Here is a 24924-nt window from a genome sequence, read left to right on the forward strand (position 1 = left end):
TTGTGTGTTTTTTTTTGGTTCTATTAAGTATTTTTTTCATAGTAGTGCAATTCAACCAAACTAGCATGATGATTTTGGCATTTGAAGGATCTTTGACAGGTGATTTTGCAGGATTTTAGATGATCATTATGACGTTATGGTTCATTTCGGGGTTTTTTTGCAGTAGGGCCATAGAAACAGGATGATTTTGAAAAACAGAAGGATCTTTGAATAGAGTTTTTTTGCAGCGGATCCTAAAAATCAGAATGATTCTGTCATATAAAGGAACTTTATAAAGGAAGGTTTTCCACTGGGTGGTTGTGCTTCTACACGATGGCCAGCAGAGGCTGCTGTTGGACACGACACGATGTTAACTATTGTCAATAATTACAAACTAGTCAAATATACTCTAATAATTTGTCCTTAAACAAAATCCGCCTCTTAAAAGGCACACAATGTGCTAAAAAGCACAATTTCTGTATTTAAAATGAAATGAAAACTTAAAAATATCGCTAATGGCTAGAAACAGTTCTGAGCGGTCAAGTTAGCATAATTGGCACTGTTGCTTGTGAGCCTTCCTTTCCCATAATGCCTTGCGTATGATCCAATTCGCTCGTGTTTTCCCTTATAGTCGCATTTTTGCTACAAGTACTGTTTTGGATAAAACTTAATATTAGTATACAAATCTAAAACAAAAGTGAACGTTAGATATTAAATATGATTATAGATATTTTGATGCTCCTAACTGGATGATGTGGATTTACTTGGGAATTCGCAACGTTTTAATGAAAGAATGTTGAGAATCTTTCCTTCTGGAAAGTCATATGACCGATGACGGCACGCGCATGCGTTTAAATATATTTTATAAAAGCCACAAATATTTGGACATCTCAATGTGGTCGAGATTGACTTTTTAAGTTATTGTCTTCACGTTGAAGGTTATCTTCGTGGTTCCTGGAAGGTTCCATGTTGGATAAAGACTTAAAAACAAAAAAAAAGTGAATCAAATCAGCGCTCATGATCCGCTGTCGGCTCGTGTTGACTCCACGCTGCAAAAAGTGATCCCATGTTACCCGTTAATGTGCTGTAAAAAGCAACAACCTTCTCCCAGGGCTGCCATTTTAATTTTTTTATTTTTTGCAGTGTACACGTCACACTCTCAAATTCCTCCCACTTTTTGTTGCCTCCCTGTCCAACATCACTGACACACTTGAGGCACCGCTTCGCCTTCAAACTTTGAGGACCCCCAAGTCGTGATGACGGGATTTCGACTCAACGTGTCCCCTCTAAAGGAGCCTCTGGGCTTCGTCAAACTTGTGGAGTGGGTAAGTGGGTCCTTATATTGCCTTATTAAGTGTGGGTGGACGGTCAGAACCGGGGAGTAAGAAGTAGCGCTTTGCTTTTTTTCCCTCTTTTTTTGCTGACCGGTTTCTTTTCAAAAGAAAAAACATATTTTTTACGCATATAATCTAACGAAAAGCATTGTTCGTCTTGAAATTATACATTTAAGCCCTTTGGGGGACATACTTGTTGAATTTTGACCCTATTGGTACCCTCAAAGGAGTTGAGGTTGACGTTTCGACCCTTGACATTTGACCTGTGCACTTTAGGAAACACACCTGTACCTTTTTGTCAATATAAGGTATACTAATAGTAACACAACACCATGGATGCTACTCTAGTAAGTATTTTCTGCATATCTATATGACAGGAGAGTCCAAATAATACCACAACATCCAAGGTACTCTACTTTACATTGTGTCTGTAATGTATTGTCTCTATTTAATGTACTTTTGCTAACATAAACGGTCTCCTTATGTTTAAAAAACTAGGAATTTGTATGGTTTCGTGGTCCTGCCCTTCAAGTGACACAGTTAGAGATTAAAGCCACACTCAGTAATAATTCACCCCTTGGAATAACAGTACAGTACAAATATCCACACGTCTGCTTTTGGTTCTTTCTGTGTCATTCGCCGCCATGAAATGGGCCTGTCACAGGGTCACATGTTGGTTGTTAAACGGTTTGTTGTTGTCATATGATGAGCTGTGTACGGGTGAGGCGTTAAACTGGAACTATTTGCTGTGTGCAATTATGGATTTTTATTTATTTACGTTTGTAATATATTGTAATTTAAAAAAATATATATAATTGGAATAATCCAAATTTTGTGACTATTTTATTCTTGTTATTTTTTCTGATATTGCAATTGTATGTTTGGGATGTGGCCCAGACAGGAAGTAGTTTGAAATGTCCATTGTCACTGCTGATGGACAATCCCCCATCTTGGTTCCTGTGTACTTCCTAGTGGTGTAAATAAAAAGTGCATCTCTTGGGATTTGAATGGCGCCAAAGTAAACAGGAAGAAGTGAGGATTCCTGGCATCATTCATAGACTGGGCAGCCGCCATGTTTGTCCACCTCACATGTGCTCTGCGGCGTGTAAGGAAAACGAAGGAAACAGGAAGTGCATGTGGAGAAACATCTGTTTGAAGGCTCTGAGGTGTGTGTGTGTAAAGCATGCATGTGGTTCTTGAGGTCCAAAACCGGGCTGCCCTCTACTAGTCAGCACTTTTAAGAGAACACACCCTTAAAAGTGCACACTTGCATCAGCATTGTGTCATTTCTTGCAGTGAGAATTTTTTTTTGCAGCGCCTGAAAGAATGAAGTTTGTGTGAGAGAGTATTAGGGTCACATGGTCCCCTCTGTGCTAAATCATACCATCCCCCCTCCCCTTGCAAGGAATTCTGCAGCTCCAGGAGACACTTTACCCTCATTTCCATCCCTTTAATAAACATTTAGCAATCTAATTGTACACTCTTTGGATAACCGTTGGACAGTTAGCACCTTTTCTTGCCAGGCGTTCCTCTTTTTGCGGGAGGAAAAAACGTAATTCGACATGAAAAAGTCCCGCCTTCCTTGGCTGTCCTTGACTGGCTTTACAGTCATTGTTCATGCAGTCGTTGGCTGGTCTACATTACCGTTGCAACACAACGCATTTTAGTCAAACAGTCACTGGGTGAGCTACATGTCCATTGTATGTGACAGTCACTATACGTTTGTCGTACAATCTGGATTGTAGTCTGTTCATGCAGTCATTGGCCGGTCTATATGTCAATCATTAAATGTGACTGCACTGATTGGGCCTGATATTACTCACTGTATACATGCCAGTCATTGCTGTTGCAACACAATCAGTATTTTAGTCATTGGTCATATAGTCAGTCTACATGTTAATATGAGATGCATACTGTAATGTATACTGTACATGTGTTGGAAAACTCATTCATCATGCAGTCATTGGGCGGTCTACATGTCGCTCATCGTATGTGACGGCACAGATTGGGAGTGGTGCATTTTAGTCATTGGGCGGTCTACATGTCAATCATTTTGACGGTACTGATTGGGAGTGGTGTGTGTACATATATGTATACATGCCAGCCAATACTGTTGCAACACAAGCTGCATTTTAGTCATTGGTCCTACAGTCATTGGGCGGTCTACATGTCAATCATTGTGGCGGTACTGATTGGGAGTGGTGTTACTCAGTGTATACATGCCAGCCATTACTGTAGCAACACAATCTGCATTTTAGTCGTTGGTCATACAGTCATTGGGCAGTCTACATGTCAATCATTTTGATAGTACTGATTGGGAGTGGTGTGACTCGATGTATACATGCCAGCCATTACTGTTGCAACACAAGCTGCATTTTAGTCATTGGTCCTACAGTCATTGGGCGGTCTACATGTCAATCATTGTGGCGGTACTGATTGGGAGTGGTGTTACTCAGTGTATACATGCCAGCCATTACTGTAGCAACACAATCTGCATTTTAGTCGTTGGTCATACAGTCATTGGGCAGTCTACATGTCAATCATTTTGATAGTACTGATTGGGAGTGGTGTGACTCGATGTATACATGCCAGCCATTACTGTTGCAACACAAGCTGCATTTTAGTCATTGGTCAGTCAGTCATTGGGCGGTCTACATGTCAATCATTGTGACAGTACTGATATGGAGTGGTGTTACTTCGTGTATACACGCCAGTCATTATTGTTGCAACACAAGGTGTATTTTAGTCATTGGTCATACAGTCATTGGGCAGTCTACATGTCAATCATTTTGATAGTACTGATTGGGAGTGGTGTGACTCGATGTATACATGCCAGCCATTACTGTTGCAACACAAGCTGCATTTTAGTCATTGGTCAGTCAGTCATTGGGCAGTCTACATGTCAATCATTGTGACAGTACTGATATGGAGTGGTGTTACTTCGTGTATACACGCCAGCCATTATTGTAGCAACACAATCTGCATTTTAGTCATTGGTCATACAGTCATTGGGCGGTCTACATGTCGGTGATTATGTGATGGCACTGAATGGTCATGATGTCACTCAATCTGTACATATGAGTTATTATTATTACATCACAATCTGCATTTGTTCCTTGTCCATGGTCCAAAAAGCTGACGGCCATATTTGCATTTGGAAGCTGCGGAGGCTTTGCGGGCAGGAATATCCTGTCTATCTTCTGCGGCGACGGCAGGAACGAAACACTCAACGCCAACTTTCACTACCCTTTCAGGTGAGGCAGACACTTTGGACGTACGGCTTTGAAAACGGCATCTGATTGTGGTGTTTTTGTCCAGGTTAAGCCAGGTGCCGCTCATCGAAGGAAACACCACCATATGCAACCACTCCGTCAGCACCACATACATGACGGGGGACTCCTCATCCTCGGCGGAGTTCTTCGTGGGCGTGGCCATCGTCTGCTTCCTGTACAGCATGGCGGCCCTCTTGGTGTATTTAGGCTACATGCACGTGTACAAGAACTCTGACTTTGGACCCATTCTGGTCAGTCTTTTGTCTCCATACGTCTGCCAAAAGCACCGCATGAATCCTTCATCTTTGTACGCTCATCCAGGACTTTGTGATCACGGCCGCCGTCGTCTTCTTGTGGTTGGTGTGTTCGTCCGCCTGGGCCAAGGGTCTTCAGAACTTGAAGGACGCCACGGACACGGAGGGCATTGGCGCCACCGTGGCACTCTGCAAGGGGAACAACATCACCTGCGAGGTCACCGAGTTCGCCAACCTACGGACGCTCAACATCTCTGTGGTGAGACCTTTTGGATTCTCTTTCCCGGTCATGTGACATCGGTGCAGAATCTTGTTGCTAGGCAGGATTTGCGGCCTCAAGCTCACACGACAGAGACACAGAGGGATAGTATTAAATATAAAACATATATTGAAAGAATATAATTTTGAAAAAGTTGTTTACTGTAGGCTGCCTCACACAACACAGAAAGGACAGGGAGGTCTGCAGAGAACATTATACTCAACTTTGTTGTTTTTCCTGGTCATGTGACAGAATTTATGGCCTCAAGCCCAAGTGAACAAAAAATCTTGAACACCGCCGCACAACAAATAGAGAAAGGACAGGGAGATCTGGCAGCAACACTATCAGACACAATAGGAATTCCACTCTGTATTAAATATAAAGCACATAATTTCATTTTTTTTTCCATCTGTCGGCTGTGTTCCGAATGAAAAAACTGCAAATATTGTTCATTCTTGGCGTCCTTCATCCTTCAAAACAGCAGAGCATCCCTGTTATATAGAGGATCTTTGACCTGTGTTGTTACTGCAGGTCCATCTTTATGTCATGATATATTCACAGAATTTACTATGTTTCATCATCTCCTCTGCAAATAGGTGTTTGGCTACCTCAACATGTTTGTGTGGGCCGGTAACGCCTGGTTCGTGTACAAGGAGACGCGCTGGCACTCTCAGAAGATCTCTACCCAGCCAGGACCCGGGAGGCAGCAGGTTCCGGCGGCCATCTAAAATCACACGCGAGCAAACCTTAGCTTGTAGGTGAATTTTATACCCATTCTAAAAACATGCAGCATTTCTCCCTGATGAATATTAGAATATCAGAATGTCACTTTCTTAAGATACTTTTTTTTTTTTACCCATGTGACGCTTCAATGACCAAAGAAGTTCAGGGTCCAAATAATTTCACTTGAAGGTACTTCACCCCACTCCCTGCGTCAAAAAAGGCCAAACTTGATTATATCGACGCATAACAATTCCTTAATCTTGTTTTTTTTTGTTTTGCACACATTATTATAACTCCATCTGAGTGCTTTCACTCACCTTTGTCGCCCTCTAGCGGTCATAATATGAAGAGAAAGCTCAGGATGGTTTTCCCACCCAATACATACCTGCTTGTTTTTTATGAAGGAGTTTTTCAACTATGGAGAGATCTTTTCAACCTTGTGCACAATGCATGCGTCTTGCACAACCAGAACCCTCCTATAATTCACATAAAATGGACAGCACGAAGAGGCTTAAGGAAGTTGCAGAATTTAGTCGTCTTTACATGCTTTATTACTTTGGCAGCACCCCCCCCCCCTTTTTAAAGCTGAAATCAGTGATTCTTGTTAGTTTAGATTTGCTTAAATGAATAAAAACTAACATGTAACTGTTATTCCTAATGAGACGGGTCTCCACAGGAGGTGGGGAGTTGTGCCGTGAGTAATCTTTCTTTCTACACAGTCGGCAAGGAAATATCTCCGGTGTTATTTCCGCTCCATTACTTATGGATGAAGACGCTGAAGAGGCAGAATGTGGAATAGAAATCTCACGCAGCTAGCGGATATTTACTCGGTACAAATTAAACACTACGACAATCACTGATTTCATCATTAAAGGTTCAAAATATTCCCATGCCATGTTACATGCAGTATATGTCTCTCTGTTAGTCTTTTTTTAATGTAGTGAACTAGTGTTTTATGCTTGATTTGATCCTATTTAGATGGCCGTTGAAGGTGTTTTCCGTGTCTTTTGTGCAGGTAATGTAAGAATGTAAGTAGATGGATGTCAGATGAGGTGAAATGAACAGACAGGCAGGATGTGTGGGGGTGTACTGGTTATGCCGTTGCACACAGATGCTGTGTCTTTAATGAATCCTTTACTTTTACAGACATTTCATTCAATGTCAACTGCAGGAACATCCTCTATTAAAAAAGCCAAATGTAAATTGTGTTTTTTTAAAATAAAATTGTAAAAAAAGAAAAAAAATCACAATTTTATTATCATTTTATTATCCTTATCCTCCCTATCCTGGAAAATATTAAATTCAGCAGCAGGAACAGTCTTGATTTAAAACAAATATTTGTTTATACATTTTTTTTATATTGAGAGAATGGAAAAAATTTTTTGTGCATCAGCCACAAGAGGTCACTATAGAGCCATGCAGTCGAAAACAATTAAATTCTGTGAATTAAATTATATAAGACAGATTTTTTAATTTATGCACTTACGAGTGACATATTTACATTATTACTTTGAAGCAAATTGTTGCTGCAGGGCCGCTTGCTGTGACGTCATCCCCCGTACTGCTCACTACCACTAGGGGGCGCATGTGACGTATTAAACAGCTGCCGTTGCATTTTACGTCATTGACTGGCAATTTTTTTCCGACAATTTTTTTTCATGTCATGGCTTACACTTTACACCAGGCTACGATTAAACAACTACATAATTTAATGTCGACTCACTGAACTTTTGAACTCGCGAGTCCGATTATTACCGAGTTCCTACCGAAGATGACGTCACACGCTGGTTCCTACCCTTGCTGCGTACGAAGCAGGCGAGAGAGGGGAAGGACGGCAAAAGCAACAAGGAGGAAGAGCAATGGCGACACTGGTTCGCCAAATACCAAGTCCGGATAGCTTCCTTTGCCAGGCTTGGTCTTCATTCGTCAGTGCTGCTGAATTGCGTCCTGTTGACGGTAAGTTGTGGAGCCCCACGCCGTGTTTATTTGTTTTTAAGCGGCCAAAGTATCAGGAAGTGAGTGTCCCTAAAAGTGCCTGTGATTGACTTGCTATCTCCTGTCAAAGCGAAGTAACTGTCAAAAAAAATGAAGAGGCTGTACTGTGGCCCACACAGAGACGAGTTCGCCAATTTGACGCGATTACCCCCACTTGATTGCCACATTCTAGCAATTTTAAACTATTTTCCAGTTATAAGTTTGTTAGCCGTGTTTTTTGACAGCTCTGCTCGGGCGCGTCGGGCAGCCCCAAGCTCGCGCACTTAGCATGCTAATGCTAACGTGGAAGCAGCATGGCCCCCGCAAAGTTTCTTGTTGTCTTTTGTGCAATGACGCTTTTTGTCATTGAATAATTGTTTTACGTTTTCTTTCCACGCTCGCAGACTTGGAGAACTGCCACGGAGAGCTTTGTGGTGAAGTAGTGAAGCTCGGCGAAGAAGGTGAGGAAGTTGAGCTGTCACGTAGCTGCGTGATGGTGGGTTGTTGTTGTTGTTGTTAGCAGCACTTTGACCAAAAGTTATTATCCATTGGCGCTTAAGCCGCCGTTATGAATTAGTTCGCACAAACTGAACGATTTAAATCATACATTTGTGTTAGCTTGTAAATTATGAGTGAACTATTCAAGTTAGAGATGGTGAATGTGTTTCAATTGTGTTATCGGCTCCTGTGTTCACTCCAGCTGGCTAGCTCGCTCGTTGTCAAACTCGGAAGTTTTCACCGAGCGGCCCGCGGGCCGTACATAGCCCATGCCGATGCATAACTTGGGACTGACTAACATTTTGAATTAGGGCTTTTGCTGTACATTGCACCTTTTAAATCAACACAGTGCTCCTGTAATATAGAGGATATTTGACTACATTGACTATATAGTATTTATAGTAGGTAAAATTATGTGACCTAGCCATGTATTTACATGACATACAAATTAAGTGCGTCTCTACTGCAGGACTAACGTACACTAGAGTAAGTGTGTTTTTGTTTTTTTTTAATCCAGTTTGTACCTGAAAACTCTGTTGTATGCCATAAAATGAGTTATAACGCCACCTGTTGCCCATGCATGCACATGACACCTTGCAAAAGCATTTTCATGTGAACTCATCTAAGCGTGCTTTTGCGATTATTTTACTTTTAAGCTGTTTTTTCCCCCACTAAGGCTATCTGCCTTTCAACCTTTGCGGGGAGCGGGCCCAAGGAGTTCCTTCACACCTCCGCGGGTATAAATACTCCAGAGAAGCATCACGTCACTGTGTTGAATCATTGCTGAGCTGCGTACACACACACACACACACACACACACGACCAGGGAAACTCTTCACATTCACTGGTCAAATACCATCCACTCCACCCCCCCATGCACACACATACTCACTCTCACATGCCTCGTCTTCCTCTGTCAGAGCCAGAGTGGAGCTCCTCTGCTGCTGGCTGGCGACATTTGAGCAACGAGCCCAGGGAAACACACCTTGCACATTTGTGTATTTATAAAGTAGCGAAGAGGAGAGCTTATCTTTAGAGGCGCACGTTTACGTGCATTGGAAGGACTGAAGCTCATTTTTGTGCAGAGTTATAGTAAGTCTCTATTTTTTATGATTTTTTTTGCTTGGTGATGCAGGGACTGTATGGCTGTTTTTTTTTTTTAAGTCGTTTGTCTGTCAAGCCCCTCACATATTGACCAGAATTATGATTAATCATTACATGACTCATCTGGAAAGCTTTAGAAAAATATTTGATGTGAACAAAAGTCTTGGGACATGCAGTTTGGAACCTTTAATTGCATTTAAAGCTTTTCAAAATATTTTTTTAATTCATATATTTTCTTTCTAGTACAACATTGTGGATTATTATCTGCAGGGACATTTTCAAATATTTAGATTTTTTTTAATTGCTAAAATAACGTATACATTCTCAAATGGTTTCAACCTAGGACCAACGGACATTGTCCAATGGTCATTAAGTCATGACCCACTTTTAAGTAATTTTTATATATTTTAAAAATATATTTACATATATTGTTTTATGTTGATTACAGATTTTTTTAATTAATTTAAGACATTTTTTATTAATTTTATACCTTGCTTTTATAACAAGCAAATGTATTTATTTTTGTCAAATTCAGTGACAGTTTTTTTTTTTATCGCATATGTCATCTTTTTGCACGTGAATACACATCATGACAGACACAGAGTGCATTTTAGAATTATTTCTGAATGCATTGTGCCAGAGAAATGCATGAGGAAGAACATGATACATGCATGCAAATAGTGCATCAATTAAAATAAAATATCAACATTGGACTAATTAAGACCACAAAGTCATTAGATACATTAGAGCCACGTAAAAATGCAAAATGCAATTGTTTTAGTAATTATATTTGAGCCTGACTAATTGTAGTAAAGTATTTATTTTCACTTTAAGCCCTCAATTCATCTGCTTTTCTTCTTCAGCTTGAACCTGAATTCAAAGTGTAAACAGGGAGTGGATGTAACTCCTAATGAGACTGATACTCGGTGAATGATAGCGTTTGTCACATATTCACTCTTGACTTTTTTTTGCACGCATTTTCTGGCCTGTCAGCTATTTGGCATCGTGCATCAGTTGGCTGCAGACTCAATCCCAGGCTGCAGAAATAGGTTGTAGGTTTGCATTTTCCTTGGCAAGTCCGCAGGAAAGTGCATTCTCTCATTCTTCGTCACACTGCTCCCATTAAGCTTACTTTGTGGAGCTGCCTGTTAGCTTCTGGCAGGCCGGGAGAGAGGCTGTCAATACTGGCGCTAGTCCCTTCACATTTCATAGTTTTGAATAGAATTAACACTTGAAAGGCATGGTTTAAATAGATCCAATGGTGAAAAACTAGTCTCTTCAGAATGACATGAAATTGGGCTGCGGTGCAATGTCACCATGACATGCCTGTGTACACAAACACCCACACGCGTTCCAATAGTTTTCCCCCCAGCTTCCCTGCGGACATCAACTCTAAAGATTTTCCAACGTTTCTTGGCGAAATTCGGGAAGGAAGATGCAGGACGTGACCAGATGGCGGCCATTTACTGTCGCACTTACATGTCGTGTCAGCCTGCGTCTATATTTAAACTGATGCCACCTCTGTGTGGTGGTGAGCGTCAACTTGTCATTAAGCCGTGATTGCCTGATTTGTCTGATGACTCCTTCTGTTCTCCTCCAGGGATGCGCCACCGTTGTCTGTTTCCCACACTGCAGGACTTTCATCTCGTCGTCTGCCATGTCTGCAATCAGGTGGTCACTCCTCAGGGCATCCTCGCACACTACGGTAAGACAAGACACAAAATGAAACAGAGAAAAATGTCTTTACTTGTATCTCTGCGCGTGTCTTGAACACCGGAAGGGGTGTCGAGAGGGAAGGGGAGCGAGAAGTCTTATTTGTCACTTATAGGAGACGAGCTTTTCACATGTTTAAGAATACTATCTTTATAGTTGTTGACGTGTTTGAGCGTTGAGTTTGTGTGTTGCGTTTCAGAGTGTCTAATTTCCCTTAACATTTCACTTTCCTGTTCTTTGCCATCGTAAGAGTCTGCCTCATGGGAGACGTCACAAAGGGGGGATAATAGTTCACTAAAAAGAACTTCCTTGGTGACCTGAACTAGGTATTCTTTCACCGTGTGCACGTAACACGTTTTTGTACAGGATTAGTCAATTATGGGCACGTGTGTGTAACCACGAAACGCAGAAAAACGAGTATTGATGTATATTGCATAGAAAACAGTGGGATTTTTGGATGTATGTTCAGGAGGAGCACCCATAGAACGACTGATTTCTGTCAAACCTCTGATTGGGTGGGGTGTGTGTGTGTGTGTGTGTGTGCTCCATATGATAACAATAATAAACACCGCTTTAATCATCACAGTGTTTCATAAATTCAGCGAGGCCCTCTGTGGACTTGTTTGCTTGCGACTCACATCTGTCAGCGAGCTGCTGCTTCCAGCACGTGCGGCAATCTCAACGTCTGAGGATGCACATACGCACACACACACACACACACACACACACACACACACACACACACACACACACTGCCTCTCCCCATAATTGCAAGCGCACACATTCTCACTTTCGGTTTCTCAACGGAAAGAGGTCAGTGGTATTGTGAGGACACACACACACACACACATTTGCAGGCACCCGGCAGCACTGTTGTTTTGTCCCGGCTCCTGCACACAAACACCCCCCACCACCCACCCACCCTCTTCCACCCTTGTTTGCAGCGGTGCTGCTTGCTGACACGCATGGAATGGCGGGTGGGGAACAACAGGTCTCCAACAGACTCATTAGACTTGCACACAAGCCACCCCCCACCACCATGAAACATCATTTTTAATGAGGTCACGTGCTAATGTTTGCTTTTGATTCAAATTAAACAGCCAACTAAGTGTCATGCACGCATAAAAAAAAATGTTCTTCTTGACCTCCAGTAGATGATCTCGCCATGCATTTCCCGCCATTGTTGCACATTCCCATCACCGTCCCCAAGCATGACCTGCCTGCATGTGTGTGTGACTATTCAATGCCACGGCCTTGCGTTAGTGTGCGCTGTACATCCATCCAGGGATTTGATTTCATGCTTGACCTGTGCATTGAGCCAGCAGTGAGGTCGTACATAGAGAGAGCTGCACACTGAGGACGGGATTTACTTTACCCAGGGGTAAGCTCCTAGTCATACATGCTTAGTTTGCTGTGCGGGGGACAGTCGGCAAGTACTGCATACACTATATAGGCTTTTTAATGACATTATAAGAGTTATGTATGTCCCTAGCACCTGTTTATGACCACCAAAAAATCTCTTTCCACATTAGCTCTTGGGTTTTCATGGCATCTTTTAAGAAAAACAAAGTCCAAGCACGCTGCTACAGTTCAAATGTGAGTGTAATGCTTCCTAATGCCTTAATATTCAGTTGAGATGTGAGATACCACTGATTTTGTACAGATACTTTGTGCAAATTCACCTAATATGTCTGTAAAAAGCTGTGTTGTCAATATCGTAGCATAAATAATAAATTTAATAGATTTATTGATTAACTCACTCGTTCCCAAATACGTGTATATACACATTATTTATGTTTTCTTTTGTATAAGAGACACAAAGAGGTGATGATGCAACTCCACAATGAAGAAGAACATGTTTGGTGCAGTTTTAAGCCGCTAAAACGGCCTCTAGCTCACAAAAGTGCATTTTATAAGAACTCGGCTTACATCTCTCCCATTGACATCCATGCTCGGCAGCAACCAGGAAGTAAAACCATAACAAAAAAGTGAGGCCCTGTCGGTGGTGAGCAATGTTTGGGTTTAAACGCTTCATTGAGAACCTGGAACCTAGCTTAATGATGACTAGCCACCACTACATTGTGGATGAAAATACACTCCACACACATCAAGGAGCGAATGGGTGAGTTTTTCGTCATACCGACTGTTGCAGACTATTCTCTGAACAAAATCACTTGATCAAGCCTTTTCTAATATTCTACACCAGGGGTCTCAAACTCAATTTACCTGGGGGCCAGCCTTGCCTAGGGTCTAGGCAAGGCTGGGCCGCGTCAGGTTTTTCAAAAAAAAAAAAAAAAAACATTTATTAAAAACGGAAAAATATACAAACTTTTTCAGTGCTTTGGTTCCGATTTTCTACAATAAAAGCTCTGATAAAACAACCAATGTTCTCAAAAAAGATGAAAAATAAATAAACAAATCAAGAATAAAGAAAATCAATGAATCGGTAATAAATAAATATAATAATAATAATACTAAAATGGCAAATAATAAAAACTTAAGAAACCACATATAGTTGGTGGGTAGACAAATTATTTTTTTCAGATTAAAATGAACAAAGCATTATTAGAGCCCTGTAGACATGACAAAACACGACTATAGTCACATTTATACTTTTTTTATTTACAACATATTGCGCAACTGCAGGGTCTTGAGACACATGCTAACTCGCAAACTAGAGATCTAGCGACCTAAACGGTAGCCTTCAAGTTATTTCCTTTAATCTTAAAAAATCCAAAAACTTACCACTTCCACACGGATAGGGAGGATAACTATTAACAGTTATTTAACCTTTAACATGAACATTAATCAAACGTAATATTTTTTTCTGGGTACATGATACCATACAGCATCCATATCAAACTTGTGCGGGCCGCACTAACATTAAACTTTCATATCATTTCACTCAAACTAGTGCCGCGTGTTTGAGACCCCTGTTCTACACTGTAAAATAAGTATTAAAAGTATGTATGATTTGTGTTGATATCAGATCAATAGCAAGGCTGGAGTATTGGTATGGCAGGGCTCTACGTTAAAAACAAAAATTACTTGCCCATGGGGAATCCTTAAGGTGAGAACTACTTGCCCGAACTTGCCCCATGTAAAATGAAAAGACTGCCATAATGATATCATATATCAATATATGCTGATAATTCATCAGATAATAGTACTGATGCATTGTATTTGGAGGAATGTCTGAAAATTTGTGGAGATGTATGTTAACATGGCAAGCCATGCTACCTTACACATGGTAGTCGTAGTAAGCAGTGATATTTATTTAAGTTGTACACCTCAATGAAACATTTGACACATTTGTGTACTAGTAAAGTGTTTTTAGAAAGAAATGCTCAGAAAAAATGCTCAATGGTCAAACAATAATTTGTGAAGCAAAGGTGAGAAAAATACACAGAGAAATGAAACCGCTAGGTTTTGTAGCTTGTGCAAAATCAGCACTTGGTATTGGATCTAATGGGTGGTGTTTCATTGTGACCACTTCAAATTGTCACAGCAATGTGATTCACTCACCTTTGCCATCATTTGATTTGCTGCCGCTAATAAAATACTTGTTTAGGAGGCACTGTTTCATCACTTTTTGGTGTTTTCCTTCAGAAGTTGTTGAAGAATTAGACGATGTTGGCAGGGACGCCATGATAGATGTTTTCCTAGTAAAACGATCGCTGATTGGTTGATCGCGAACAAGAACGGGTGTGGGTAAAACGCGGATTGTGGATTACGGACCGCGGTCTAAATAAACGATTCTGATTGGTCCATTTCAAGATTTGCAAGGATTGGTTTGCAAATTACCACCGGAATTACGCAGTCCGAGTTTTACCAACACCCAACAAGAACCGCTTTAAAAAAAACTCTTGGCAGTACGGCATGCTAAAGTGCACTTGCCCGACGGGAATATTAATGATTGGATTTACTTGCCCGAATTTTGTTTTAACTTGCCCCGGGCCATCGGTACAACGTTATTGTCGAGCCCTGTATGGTATCGGAAGTAAAAAAGTTGTATCAGGACCCCCCCCCGAAATGATAGTTGTTACTAGTCCAACTCTTCACAGCCATACTATCTGTTGATCAGTCCACCTCACACCACCCTCTGGCCTTTCTGTGTGTAAACGACCCAGATGAGCTTCCTCATCATGCTCTGCTTCCAGCCAATCAGCAGCCAGCTGGGCTAGCGGCATCGCCATAACGACAGGCAGGCAGACAGGCAGGAGAGCATAGTAGCGAGGGTGCCCTTGCAGTTGAGTGGCTTAGTGACCTTGCCCGGGCAGCCGTCCATATATTGTAAATCAGTACGGCGAGTTCCACGACCCGCTCCTCCTCACTCGCCGGATGAGCCCTGCTCCAACACGTCTGTTCATCTAGTCATCGCTAGTCGTCTGCTGAGTGCCGTACATGCACTCGTACCAAAATAGCTTCTGTCTGATGTGCAGAACTGTGTGAAATAATCTGCTTTAATGTGAATGGACGGTGGCCGCATACCTGCAAATGTGACGGTGGACTTTGATCCCTCTGCTCTGAATACAGCTGCGCCTGCTTCCCTTCTCCCGGCGGCCTATTTACTCACCTGCCGCACACATTCTACACAGAAATTAATCATATAAAGATGTCCTGCGAGGCAGAAATACACACATCTATTTAAGCTTGTACAGGTGTACTCAGTATTATTATTCCTGTGCTTTTCTTTCCCTCTCCTTGCCCTCCTCTGTGTCCATTCATTCAGGTAGTTGGGGTTTAGTTTCCCAGTGAAACAGAGAGCAGGAATCCTGGACCACAACCCCCCTCCATCCCCTCCCCACTTTGCTCCCACAAAGACATGCATAGCAAAAACCGTAAGTGTGAGCTCCTCTCTCTTGATTTATTCCCCCCACCCCACTGCCCGTTTCTGGCTTGTCCGCATCCGCTCACTTGTATGCTCTGATCAGCTCTGGCTCCAAATGTATTTATAATTGATGGCTGGGCTGCTTGAGCTGCTCACACACACACACACATACACACACACACATATGCAAGTAGTCACTTGCTGATCAGACAACACAATTTACCTTGAAAATGCAATGACTTTGTTTATATGCACACAGAAGATGCTAATATTAATGCCTGTCTTATTTTAGAGAGGCGCCACGGCTCTCCCGTGCCTTCCAGGAGCCCGCTGGTCCTCATGAAGGCCAAGGCACCCGCAGCGGTCCCGGCCGTGGCAAGCGGTCCTGCGGACGCCCTGGCCTTTCGGATCCCTAAAGATTACCCTCACTCCCGCTTCAGCAAGGCGCCACTGGCTGTGTATCCGCCAAAAGGGGCTCGAAACAAGACATGGTTAGTAACAGTAATGGTATACAGTACGGTCACTCGGTTAACGTTTGACTTGGTTAGCACATGTTTTGGTTAACAAGCAAATTGTTTGCTAACGTTTTGCCTGGGCTTGCGTTCAGCTACTTGTTTAGCTTCCGGTTTAAGGCACGGTTTGTTTGGGCTGCCATCTTGGATCATGCTGTTGTAAACTTTCCCTTATGTTCCGACACATTGCACGTAGTTAACCCCCCCGCGCTCTCATTGAAAACATTGGGGGAACCCTTGAGAGTGTTTAATTGCAATGATTTCTGTTGGTAAATGAGAGATTATCATCACACATCCACATCCCTGTCAATGTAAAAAAGGAAGCGAGGACGTGGGTGGGCCATGCAGGGACACATTTGAATGGTTAGACTGTTGATGTGCTCAGGGACAAATTTGCTTGGCGAAAATAACAATGATTGGACATCGTTGAGAGGCTGCGCATAATTTGCAGGCATTGGTTGAGTTTGTGAGGGTCAGACTGTGCTTCCCAGCATTATGACCACCACCATATACAGGCTCATATTAGCACATTGCTTGAATTTCTTACTCAATGCATTCCATGATTTTACTCTAGATATAGTTATGCGAAAAGTTTTTAGTCTTGTGCCCGTATACTGATATAATGTTATTTTTTCCCCAAAGTTATATTTGTTTTTATGCCTCCAGTGTGTCCCTTCCAGTGGTCAGCTTGGAGAAGATACCCTGCCTCAGCCGAAGCGACTCACAAGTCCGCCTCACCGCCTCTCCTTCCTCCTCGTCGTCCCCTCTCAAACAACCTCCGCTCACTTCCCCAGCCGCCCATCGTTGCAGCGACAAAGCAGTGAACGGCCCGCGCTCCTCCGTATCACCGTCCTCCCTGGATGGGCGGCCCGGCCCGGCGCGCTCTCCTCTGAACAGGCGGCCATCACCGTCGCCTTCCCCCTTGCCGCTGGACCGGAAACCCTCCCCTGCTCCTTCCCCATCTCAGCGGCCGGCCTCGTTACTGTCATCACCTATGGAGAAGAACCAAAATGGAGTCAAGGCTTCCTCACGGTCGCATAAAAGACTCTCAGGTCAGCAAAGTGGTGTCTTACACTCACTAGCGTGAGACATAAACACACACTTTTTATTTTCTGTGCATTCTAAGTACACAAAAACAGCTAAAAAGAGGCAGCTAAGAAAATGCATATAATGGGATGCAACTATTCTGCCTCCTGAAAAAAACTCCAAAAATAATCCATACAACCAGTTCCAATGCCGCTTATCCTGACTCGGGTCGCCCGGGTATCCTAGCTGACTTCGGGCGACTTCACTGACTTCACTTCCAAATGCGCAAAACCTCATTATCTGAAATGTTGGCATGGTTTAACACAAGAATACAACATTCTAACTACATTTATTGGTCAGAAAAGTGGAAAAAGCGTGATAGGTCCACTTTAACTCAAATTTTGCAGAGTGTCCAGTCTGAACATGATGGCCGCACCAGGCTGTCTCATTTTCAGACTCATTTTACACGTTCTTGTTTTCTTTCTCCATCTTTCTCATGTGATATCACAAAGTGTGCTTCAGGACCCTTGGTGCTTTGATTCTGCAGCCTCTCCGCACATTTTTTCCTCTCTCCCAGCTCTCCCTGATGCTGAGTCGTGATTTGATTTCATCCCCCCCATTGTTTACTTTGCCGTATGGAATTTACAGAGATGTTTTTTTTAAGCTTCAAAACTCACTTTATGTAAAGATATAATCGGGACTTGTATGCACTTTAATTCATTTCATTGTGTATATTTTTTGACAGGGAGAGTATTTGACCCCAACAAGCACTGTGGCGTCCAGGACCCCGAGACCAAACAGCTGTGCACGCGCTCTCTCACCTGCAAGGTGCGTCCACACACTCTGAAAACCAACACGTACCGCTCCTATTTCTATACGAGTCTTTTTTAATGATCTGCACACTTTGTGTTAGCTCACTGACTCTGGTCTTCAGTCACTCAGGCACTTTCTTGCTTCACTTGCACAGCCGCTCTTAAAGGAGCAGCACACCCACACTCCATCATGCTCGCTGTAGCCCACAGGATAGCATTGGATTTATAGTCGTTCGCCCGCTATGTGCTAGCACTTCTGTTTTCAGAACACAGGTCACATTTTATGTGGAACACTGTAAATGTAGGATTTTAAAGATTTGATGATGCTGTCATTCACTAATTAATATGATTTATGGCATCACTGCTACGTAATGTGGAGGTGGCAGTGTGTGAGGCAGGATTGGATTGGATGTTCCCAGCGTCACTCACTCGCCACGTGTGGAGTTCCACAGCAGTGTTAATGTCCAAGCAGAAGCTGTAGCAATTCTATGTCATGAAAACACCATTGTTGCATATGGCTTTTATCGAAACGTGATAATAGCGTCACTTTGGGAAAGTCACTTCTTCCTGCTACTGCACTCTAAGCATCATGGGAGCTGTAGTTCTTCTCGCTTGCACATAAAACTAAAACTAATAAAACTAATCTACTGCAATTAGCATAACTACACATCAACATAAATGGGAATAGTACAGCCGTCATTATTTTAATATTATTAAATGGATAGTTCTGACTGGGTCATTTGAACTTTAATCCAAAATGACAGAACAACAAACTTTACCACATACAACGAACACAATGGATTATTCATTCATTCATTCATTTTCTACCGCTTTTTCCTCACAAGGGTCACGGGGGATGCTGGTGCCTATCCCAGCTGTTTTCAGGCGAGAGGCGGGGTACACCCTGGACTAGTCGCTAGCCAATCACAGGGCACATATAGACAAACAACCATTCACACTCACATTCATACCTATGGACAATTTGGAGTGGCCAATTAACCTAGCATGTTTTTGGAATGTGGGAGGAAACCGGCGTACCCGGAGAAAACTCCACACAGAGATTGCCGAGGGTGGAATTGAACCCTGGTCTCCGAGCTGTGAGGTCTGCGCGCTAACCACTCGACCGCTTGTTTTAATAGTCATTATTAATTGTAATAATTACGGGTTTTGGCTCTTGCTTTTTTTTTTGTTTACCCCATTACTCTCACTGGCAGCACCAGCGGGAAAAGTTTGCTTGGTTAGGGGTCCCCTACGCTACGGGGAATGCATGGGAAAAGTATTTTTACACATTCAAAAGCATATTTGTAAGACCTAGTACTCCAAACACTGCAGTCAGTCTTGCTCCAAGTATATTTGCACTATAAATCTTCACATTTTTAATTTGCTAACTATAAATAACCTGGAATGCCGACACTATGTCCACTATGGAAGCCCGCAACAAGACAAAAGTCACCAAAAATAAATACAAACGTTCTCCCTCTTTGCAGACTCACTCCTTAACCCACCGCCGAGCCGTGCCGGGTCGAAGAAAACATTTCGACATCCTCCTCGCCGAGCACAGGGGCAGGACCAAGGAGAAGGAGGGTGCAAAGGAGAAAGACAAGGAAGGGAAGAACGGCTGCAGCCCGAACGCCGAGTCGCAAGAGGCTGCGTGTCCTCGCAAGCCTCACTGCCCCAATGGACGACCCCTATCCACTCTGAAACTAAGGCTGGCGAACGCACACATCTCCAGGTATGTATTGTAGCACGTTAGCACGTATGTGTTTGGATATACCGCATATGCATGCATGCATTTCTTCCACTAGGGGATGCTGAAAACGAGAGTGAAGAATGTATTATGAGAAATTCATTCATTCATTCTATTTATAGTTTATGTGTTGTTGGTTTTTTTTTTTTGGGGGGGGGTGTCCGTGAACGCCACACAGCATGCCGATTTGACAGAAGCTTTGTTGCTCCCAAGCCCCGTGTGCTCTCCTTCCGTTCAACCTCCACTCAAACACCTCCTCACTATTTCATTTCACACCGCTATACTTTTCACACACTCCAGGGTTCCAGGCACCTCCTCCGCCTCTACTCCTCAGACACCGGCACCCTTGCCCGCCCCTACCTCCAATCCGGAGCCTTCGCCCCACCCTTGGACGTCCGCAGCAGGTGGAGATGGCGCTCGGCTCTCCAGCGACGAAGCAGACGCGGAGACTCTGGAGGATGCTGACAAACTGCCTGCCTTTTACTTCTCTAACGTCCACCCTCAGCCTTCAGGGGTAAATACTGCAGTTGGAGACATTCTAGAAGTGAATGACTGCTCCTTCATTCCCACAACTTCCTGTCTTGCAGTTCTGCATATTCAGCAGCAGGCTCATGGGACGAGGCCACTATGTGTTTGATCGGCGATGGGACAGGATGAGGCTGGCGCTCCAGAACATGGTGGAGAAACACCTCAACGCACAAATGTGGAGGTAAGTGTGCAGTTTTGATATCAAACGTCAAACATATCGTTGAACTCCACTTGATGCTTCTTGTTCCAGAAAGGTTCCACTTGCAGCCGAGAGCCTCCACTGCCTCTCACCCTCTGGTGCCCCCTCTGGCACTTCACAGCAGGCTCACCCTCCCTCTACAACATCTGACTCTTGTCCTCCTTTAACGTCCTCGTCTGGTTCCGTCTCCCGCAGTATTTCTCAGTCCGCACCTGCAGGCTTTACTTTTAGAGATGCTCACGTTTCCACGCTGGGAGTGTGCCGACACGGCACGCACAAGGCCAGTCGCCTAGCCAAAGAGAGAGAGGACTCTATAGCGGGGACTGATGTAAGAAAAAACTCTTCCTGCTCCTTCCCAACTGTGGATACTCACAAGCGGAACGGAAGCAGCTATCATCCAACACTGCAAAAGTCAGGCGGGCCTGCGTCCACCCTGGCAAGGAAGATGGGACATGGTCCCGAGGGAAACGGACTGTGGAGCTACAGTGACCATTGGTTAACAAAAACGGAGGGGTCCCACAGCCGTAACAGGTGGGTGGAGTGAATCTGATCCGCTCCAATCCTAGAACTGTATCACAAATTCAAGTCACTCAGTGTCATTAACTGCAAATTGGACGCCTTTTGTTTCTTAGTCGCGATCTCGCCAACAGCAGTAAATCCTACCTGTCCGGCAGGGAGCCATGTCCCGCCTCCAGCCGAGCTCCTTCCTCCTCTGGAGCACTGACGTATGGGCGCAAAGCCGAGGGGAGGAAAAGGAGTAGACCCAGCTCGAACGACGGGAAGGCCGGGAACAAGCTGAGCCGGCTGGACGCGTTCTTTGGGAGTGGGAACGACGCCGAATCCCAAAGACAGGTAGGTTGTCCTGTCAGGATCCATTAGATCTGGTGAGTGGGCGGCGTCTAGGTGGAGTCGACAGAAATGACATCTTTGCAACGTGGGGCAGTGAACGGGTTGTAGGACCACTCCAGTCCTGTAGGGGGCAGTGATGTATGTACATGCCTGCCAATTCCAGTGTGAATTTCAATGTCACGGTTTGCCCCACCCGCCATTTTAATCACTTGTTCTACAAACATTCTCAGCAAACACCATCTTCTCCGTCTTCCTCTCCCTGCAGGCCAAGTTGCATCACTGATGCCAGTTTCGTAGATTGTCAGAGCAGCTGTACGCCATGCCTGCCGTATGTGACCTTTGACCTCACCACTTTCCACCCATCTACTGTACTGACTGCATCATCTGGGAAATGTCCCCCATTTAGTCTCCCATTGAGCAAACTGGGCTCAGGATTTTTTTTTTTTTTTTTGGCCAAATCGTCTGGCCTGATTGGAGGACGTTGGCGCCGCCCCGTCACTGTGCTCCTCATATCCTCAGACAGTGGAGTTCCAATAGTCTGACAAGGAGTGCCGCTACATTTTTACACCGGTCGCCTGATTAGGAGTAATTTGGTGGCATTTTGAAGGGTTGAAGGACCTACTCACATCAGCTTTTCTCCTTTTTGGTGACTTCTTCTTCGGTTGTGGCAAACCTTTTCTTGTTGGGTTCTATCCAGTTCCCATCCATTTTTAGCAACCACACCAGCGGACTCTCTTTTTTTTTTTTTTGTCCATTGTTGTCCATCCAGCATGGCTGTCTTTTAAAGTGCTCTTACTGGCGTCGTCTCCTCGCACTTCCTTTCCTCACAGCAGCTTCCAGCAGTGCCACACTCGGACCCGTTCTCATTCATGGCGGCCGCTCAATGCATTGTATTTCAACATAGGAGAACTTTACAGGACATCCCAAAAGAGAATTTTGACCTTTTTTTATGGGTCCTTTTGGTTGGAAAAGGGAATCAATTTGTCATTCTGAAGAAACAGTATTGCTCAAAATGTGTACATATCTGTTTATTATTACCTTTTTTGTATTTATTAATTAAGCTCCCTGCTTGATATGAGCTGAAAACGGGGAGGACTTTTTTTTTCTTTTTTTTTTTTTTGGAGTCACCTCGCTCCATGATGACATAGGCTTGGTTTCTCCCCTCAAATAATCACTTTTTTGTCTTCTGGTTCATTCTAAATCAGCGTGCCCTTGCTCTAATTTACTGTACAACACATTTCTGACAGGAAACATCATTTTTGTACATTTACAAGCTTTATTGAATGCTTTTTTAAAATTATTTCACAGCAGCACTTCCTTTTCCTTTGCTCACCATGTTGCTCATTGGAAGCAGAATTGGATGAACCTTGTCTCAAGTCACATGTCCAACAGGTGCTTATCACTATCGCGATATTTGTGAGCATTGCTATGATTATTTCAAACTTTATCAGTATTTTTGAATTGTACTTGCAGGTTAACATGGCATGTCTTTTTTTTTTTTTTTTTGTATTTTTGGCCTCACATTCCTGTTAGCCTGTGATCAAATCATGCATGGCGGACGTTCCTCCATTAAGGAACATCCTTCATGGTAACCCCGACAGGAGTTACTTTGTGATGCAGCTAAAACAAACAAACAAAAAAAAAGTTCACTGGCGTTGATTTCAGAGTGCATTATCTCTGCTTCCCTTTTTTGTGTTTGCACTTTGTTACAAAGCCCCAAATTCTATTTATATATATATATATTTGAGAAAGGAAAAGTATATATTTGTATGTGTCTTTGGCAACTACTCAAATTAGGAAGAGTTCAAATAATAAATAGAAATACCAGCGCACTGTTATTCTCATTGTTGCAGGATGGGGTGAAAGTCGAATGTCAACTCACTTTTTTTTAATTTTTTTTTTTTAATCTCACTGCCGTCAGATCAGAATCATCTAAATGCTTTTATTAAATATTTGGAAAAATCATTTGTGAATTATTGACAGCTATATTGACAGCTATTGTCTCCCATCTACATGTTTTCATCTACAACTTTTTACATTGATATTCAACACTTTTGGAGGGAAGTACTGCATTTTTCACACAATGGTTTATATGGTATTTGTGTATTTATTTTCACAAGTTGGCTTATGATGGTTATGTCCACTTCAATACATGGAATGAAACATTTGTATTAATATAATTAAAAAAAACATTTTTCTATGTTTAAAGAAATTTAAGATTTGAACAAATGTTACCAAATTAACTTCTTAAATATGTTTTTGTTGCCTGTGTTTTGCGTGGACAAAACCTACAAAAAAGCAATGCTATTGTTCCATAGGGAAGGAGGTCCAATCCAGAAATAACACGATGGAGTACCGACGATGGTGACTGTGGCTGACCTTTGACCTCTGGAAGACAGTAAGATATACCTTGTTCATACATAACAGATGCAGTTTTGGTTTGGTTTAGTTTGTTTTTTGCAAAAATTGAGGGCGGAACTTGGCATAAAATTGGGCAGATTGACTATAAAGTATCGTTTTTCACTGTATGCATGCTCCTCGCGTCAGTAACATGACAAAGTTCTTTAGATTTTAAGTGGGAAAGTAAAAGAATACATTAAGTGCCCTAACAAATCTTTACCGTACTGTGAGTGCAGCTTAGTGGACCAAAAAAAGACATAAAAGCTCCATTGGAAAAGTCCGGCACTAACAACCAATGCCCCCTCTTCCAAAGCCCACCCTCATTGCAAAAAGCATTATTATGATAATATTTTAATGCTGGTGCTTAAGTTAATTGTGCGTCGTCGTGGCTTTGCTTTCATCATCCTTAATATCTACAGTATACAACTTTTTATAGCACATTTTATTCTAGATGCACTCATGTGACAATAGAAAAATAATTCTATGACTCAGATGCCATGATGATTGGAGGAATATTGAGTCAATAAAAGGGTGGTGTAAGGTGGAGCAAGGTATTAAAAAATGATTAGCGATATTTGCAACACCTGATGTACTCTGGTTGTCCAGCAGGGAGTCCATAGTCCTGACAGCTCAGATGACAAGATTCATAATTCATATTTTGGGACGCTATTTCGACCTTGAATCGTAGAAACGGAAGCAAGTAAACAAGGTAGGTAGGCTCGTGATAGTCTTATGTATTATGTCAACATTTTGTCTAACTTTTGGAAGGTGAGCTACATTTGAATGGTAAGCCGTGATAACATTAGCACATGAAGAGTGAAAATTTAATGTTTTTCTCTTAATCTTTTTTTTTTTAAATTCACGTCAAACAACTATGAAGTGAACTATTTTGACTCAAATAATATAGCTT

At 42.7% G+C, this 24924-nt stretch overlaps 2 protein-coding genes and 1 long non-coding RNA gene across 5 annotated transcripts; 2 read left to right on the forward strand and 1 right to left on the reverse strand.

Moving 5' to 3' along the window:
- The first annotated feature begins 61 nt into the window (after positions 1-61).
- On the forward strand, positions 62-7058 carry sypl1 (synaptophysin-like 1). The gene is made up of 5 exons (XM_058078628.1): positions 62-1304; positions 4449-4567; positions 4632-4836; positions 4907-5098; positions 5695-7058. The coding sequence occupies exons 1-5, from the start codon at positions 1236-1238 to the stop codon at positions 5824-5826; spliced, it is 717 nt and encodes a 238-aa protein (XP_057934611.1). The 5' UTR covers positions 62-1235; the 3' UTR covers positions 5827-7058.
- On the reverse strand, positions 2328-8229 carry LOC131132730 (uncharacterized). Its single transcript, XR_009130415.1, has 3 exons — positions 7588-8229; positions 5955-6297; positions 2328-5822 (listed from the first exon to the last, which is right to left on the reverse strand). It is a non-coding gene; the product is annotated as an uncharacterized LOC131132730 (long non-coding RNA).
- Positions 7415-23582, forward strand: atxn7l1 (ataxin 7-like 1). 3 transcript variants are annotated; one of them, XM_058078622.1, is made up of 13 exons: positions 7415-7777; positions 8200-8256; positions 10998-11102; positions 15843-15951; positions 16234-16432; positions 17120-17505; positions 18225-18307; positions 19779-20023; positions 20339-20552; positions 20626-20747; positions 20817-21296; positions 21440-21617; positions 21880-23582. In XM_058078622.1, the coding sequence occupies exons 4-13, from the start codon at positions 15936-15938 to the stop codon at positions 21895-21897; spliced, it is 1941 nt and encodes a 646-aa protein (XP_057934605.1). In that variant the 5' UTR covers positions 7415-7777; positions 8200-8256; positions 10998-11102; positions 15843-15935; the 3' UTR covers positions 21898-23582. The 3 variants fall into 3 exon arrangements, with proteins under 3 accessions (XP_057934605.1, XP_057934603.1, XP_057934604.1); XM_058078620.1 differs by having other exon boundaries at positions 7419-7777; positions 21398-21617; positions 21880-23581; XM_058078621.1 differs by having other exon boundaries at positions 7419-7777; positions 15847-15951; positions 21398-21617; positions 21880-23581.
- Positions 23583-24924: the final 1342 nt, after the last annotated feature.

Source organism: Doryrhamphus excisus, chromosome 7 (assembly GCF_030265055.1).
Source record: "Doryrhamphus excisus isolate RoL2022-K1 chromosome 7, RoL_Dexc_1.0, whole genome shotgun sequence".
Lineage (NCBI taxonomy): Eukaryota > Metazoa > Chordata > Actinopteri > Syngnathiformes > Syngnathidae > Doryrhamphus > Doryrhamphus excisus.

Excerpts from the sequence above, each read along its gene's own strand:
- sypl1 (XM_058078628.1), top strand. The coding sequence starts at position 1,236 with ATGACGGGATTTCGACTCAACGTGTCCCCTCTAAAGGAGCCTCTGGGC. Across the intron at positions 1,305-4,448 it reads TCGTCAAACTTGTGGAGTGG|CTGACGGCCATATTTGCATT; the intron begins GTAAGTGGGTCC and ends TGGTCCAAAAAG. Across the intron at positions 4,837-4,906 it reads CTGACTTTGGACCCATTCTG|GACTTTGTGATCACGGCCGC; the intron begins GTCAGTCTTTTG and ends ACGCTCATCCAG.
- atxn7l1 (XM_058078620.1), top strand. Across the intron at positions 17,506-18,224 it reads GTCGCATAAAAGACTCTCAG|GGAGAGTATTTGACCCCAAC; the intron begins GTCAGCAAAGTG and ends ATTTTTTGACAG. Across the intron at positions 20,553-20,625 it reads TCCACCCTCAGCCTTCAGGG|TTCTGCATATTCAGCAGCAG; the intron begins GTAAATACTGCA and ends CCTGTCTTGCAG.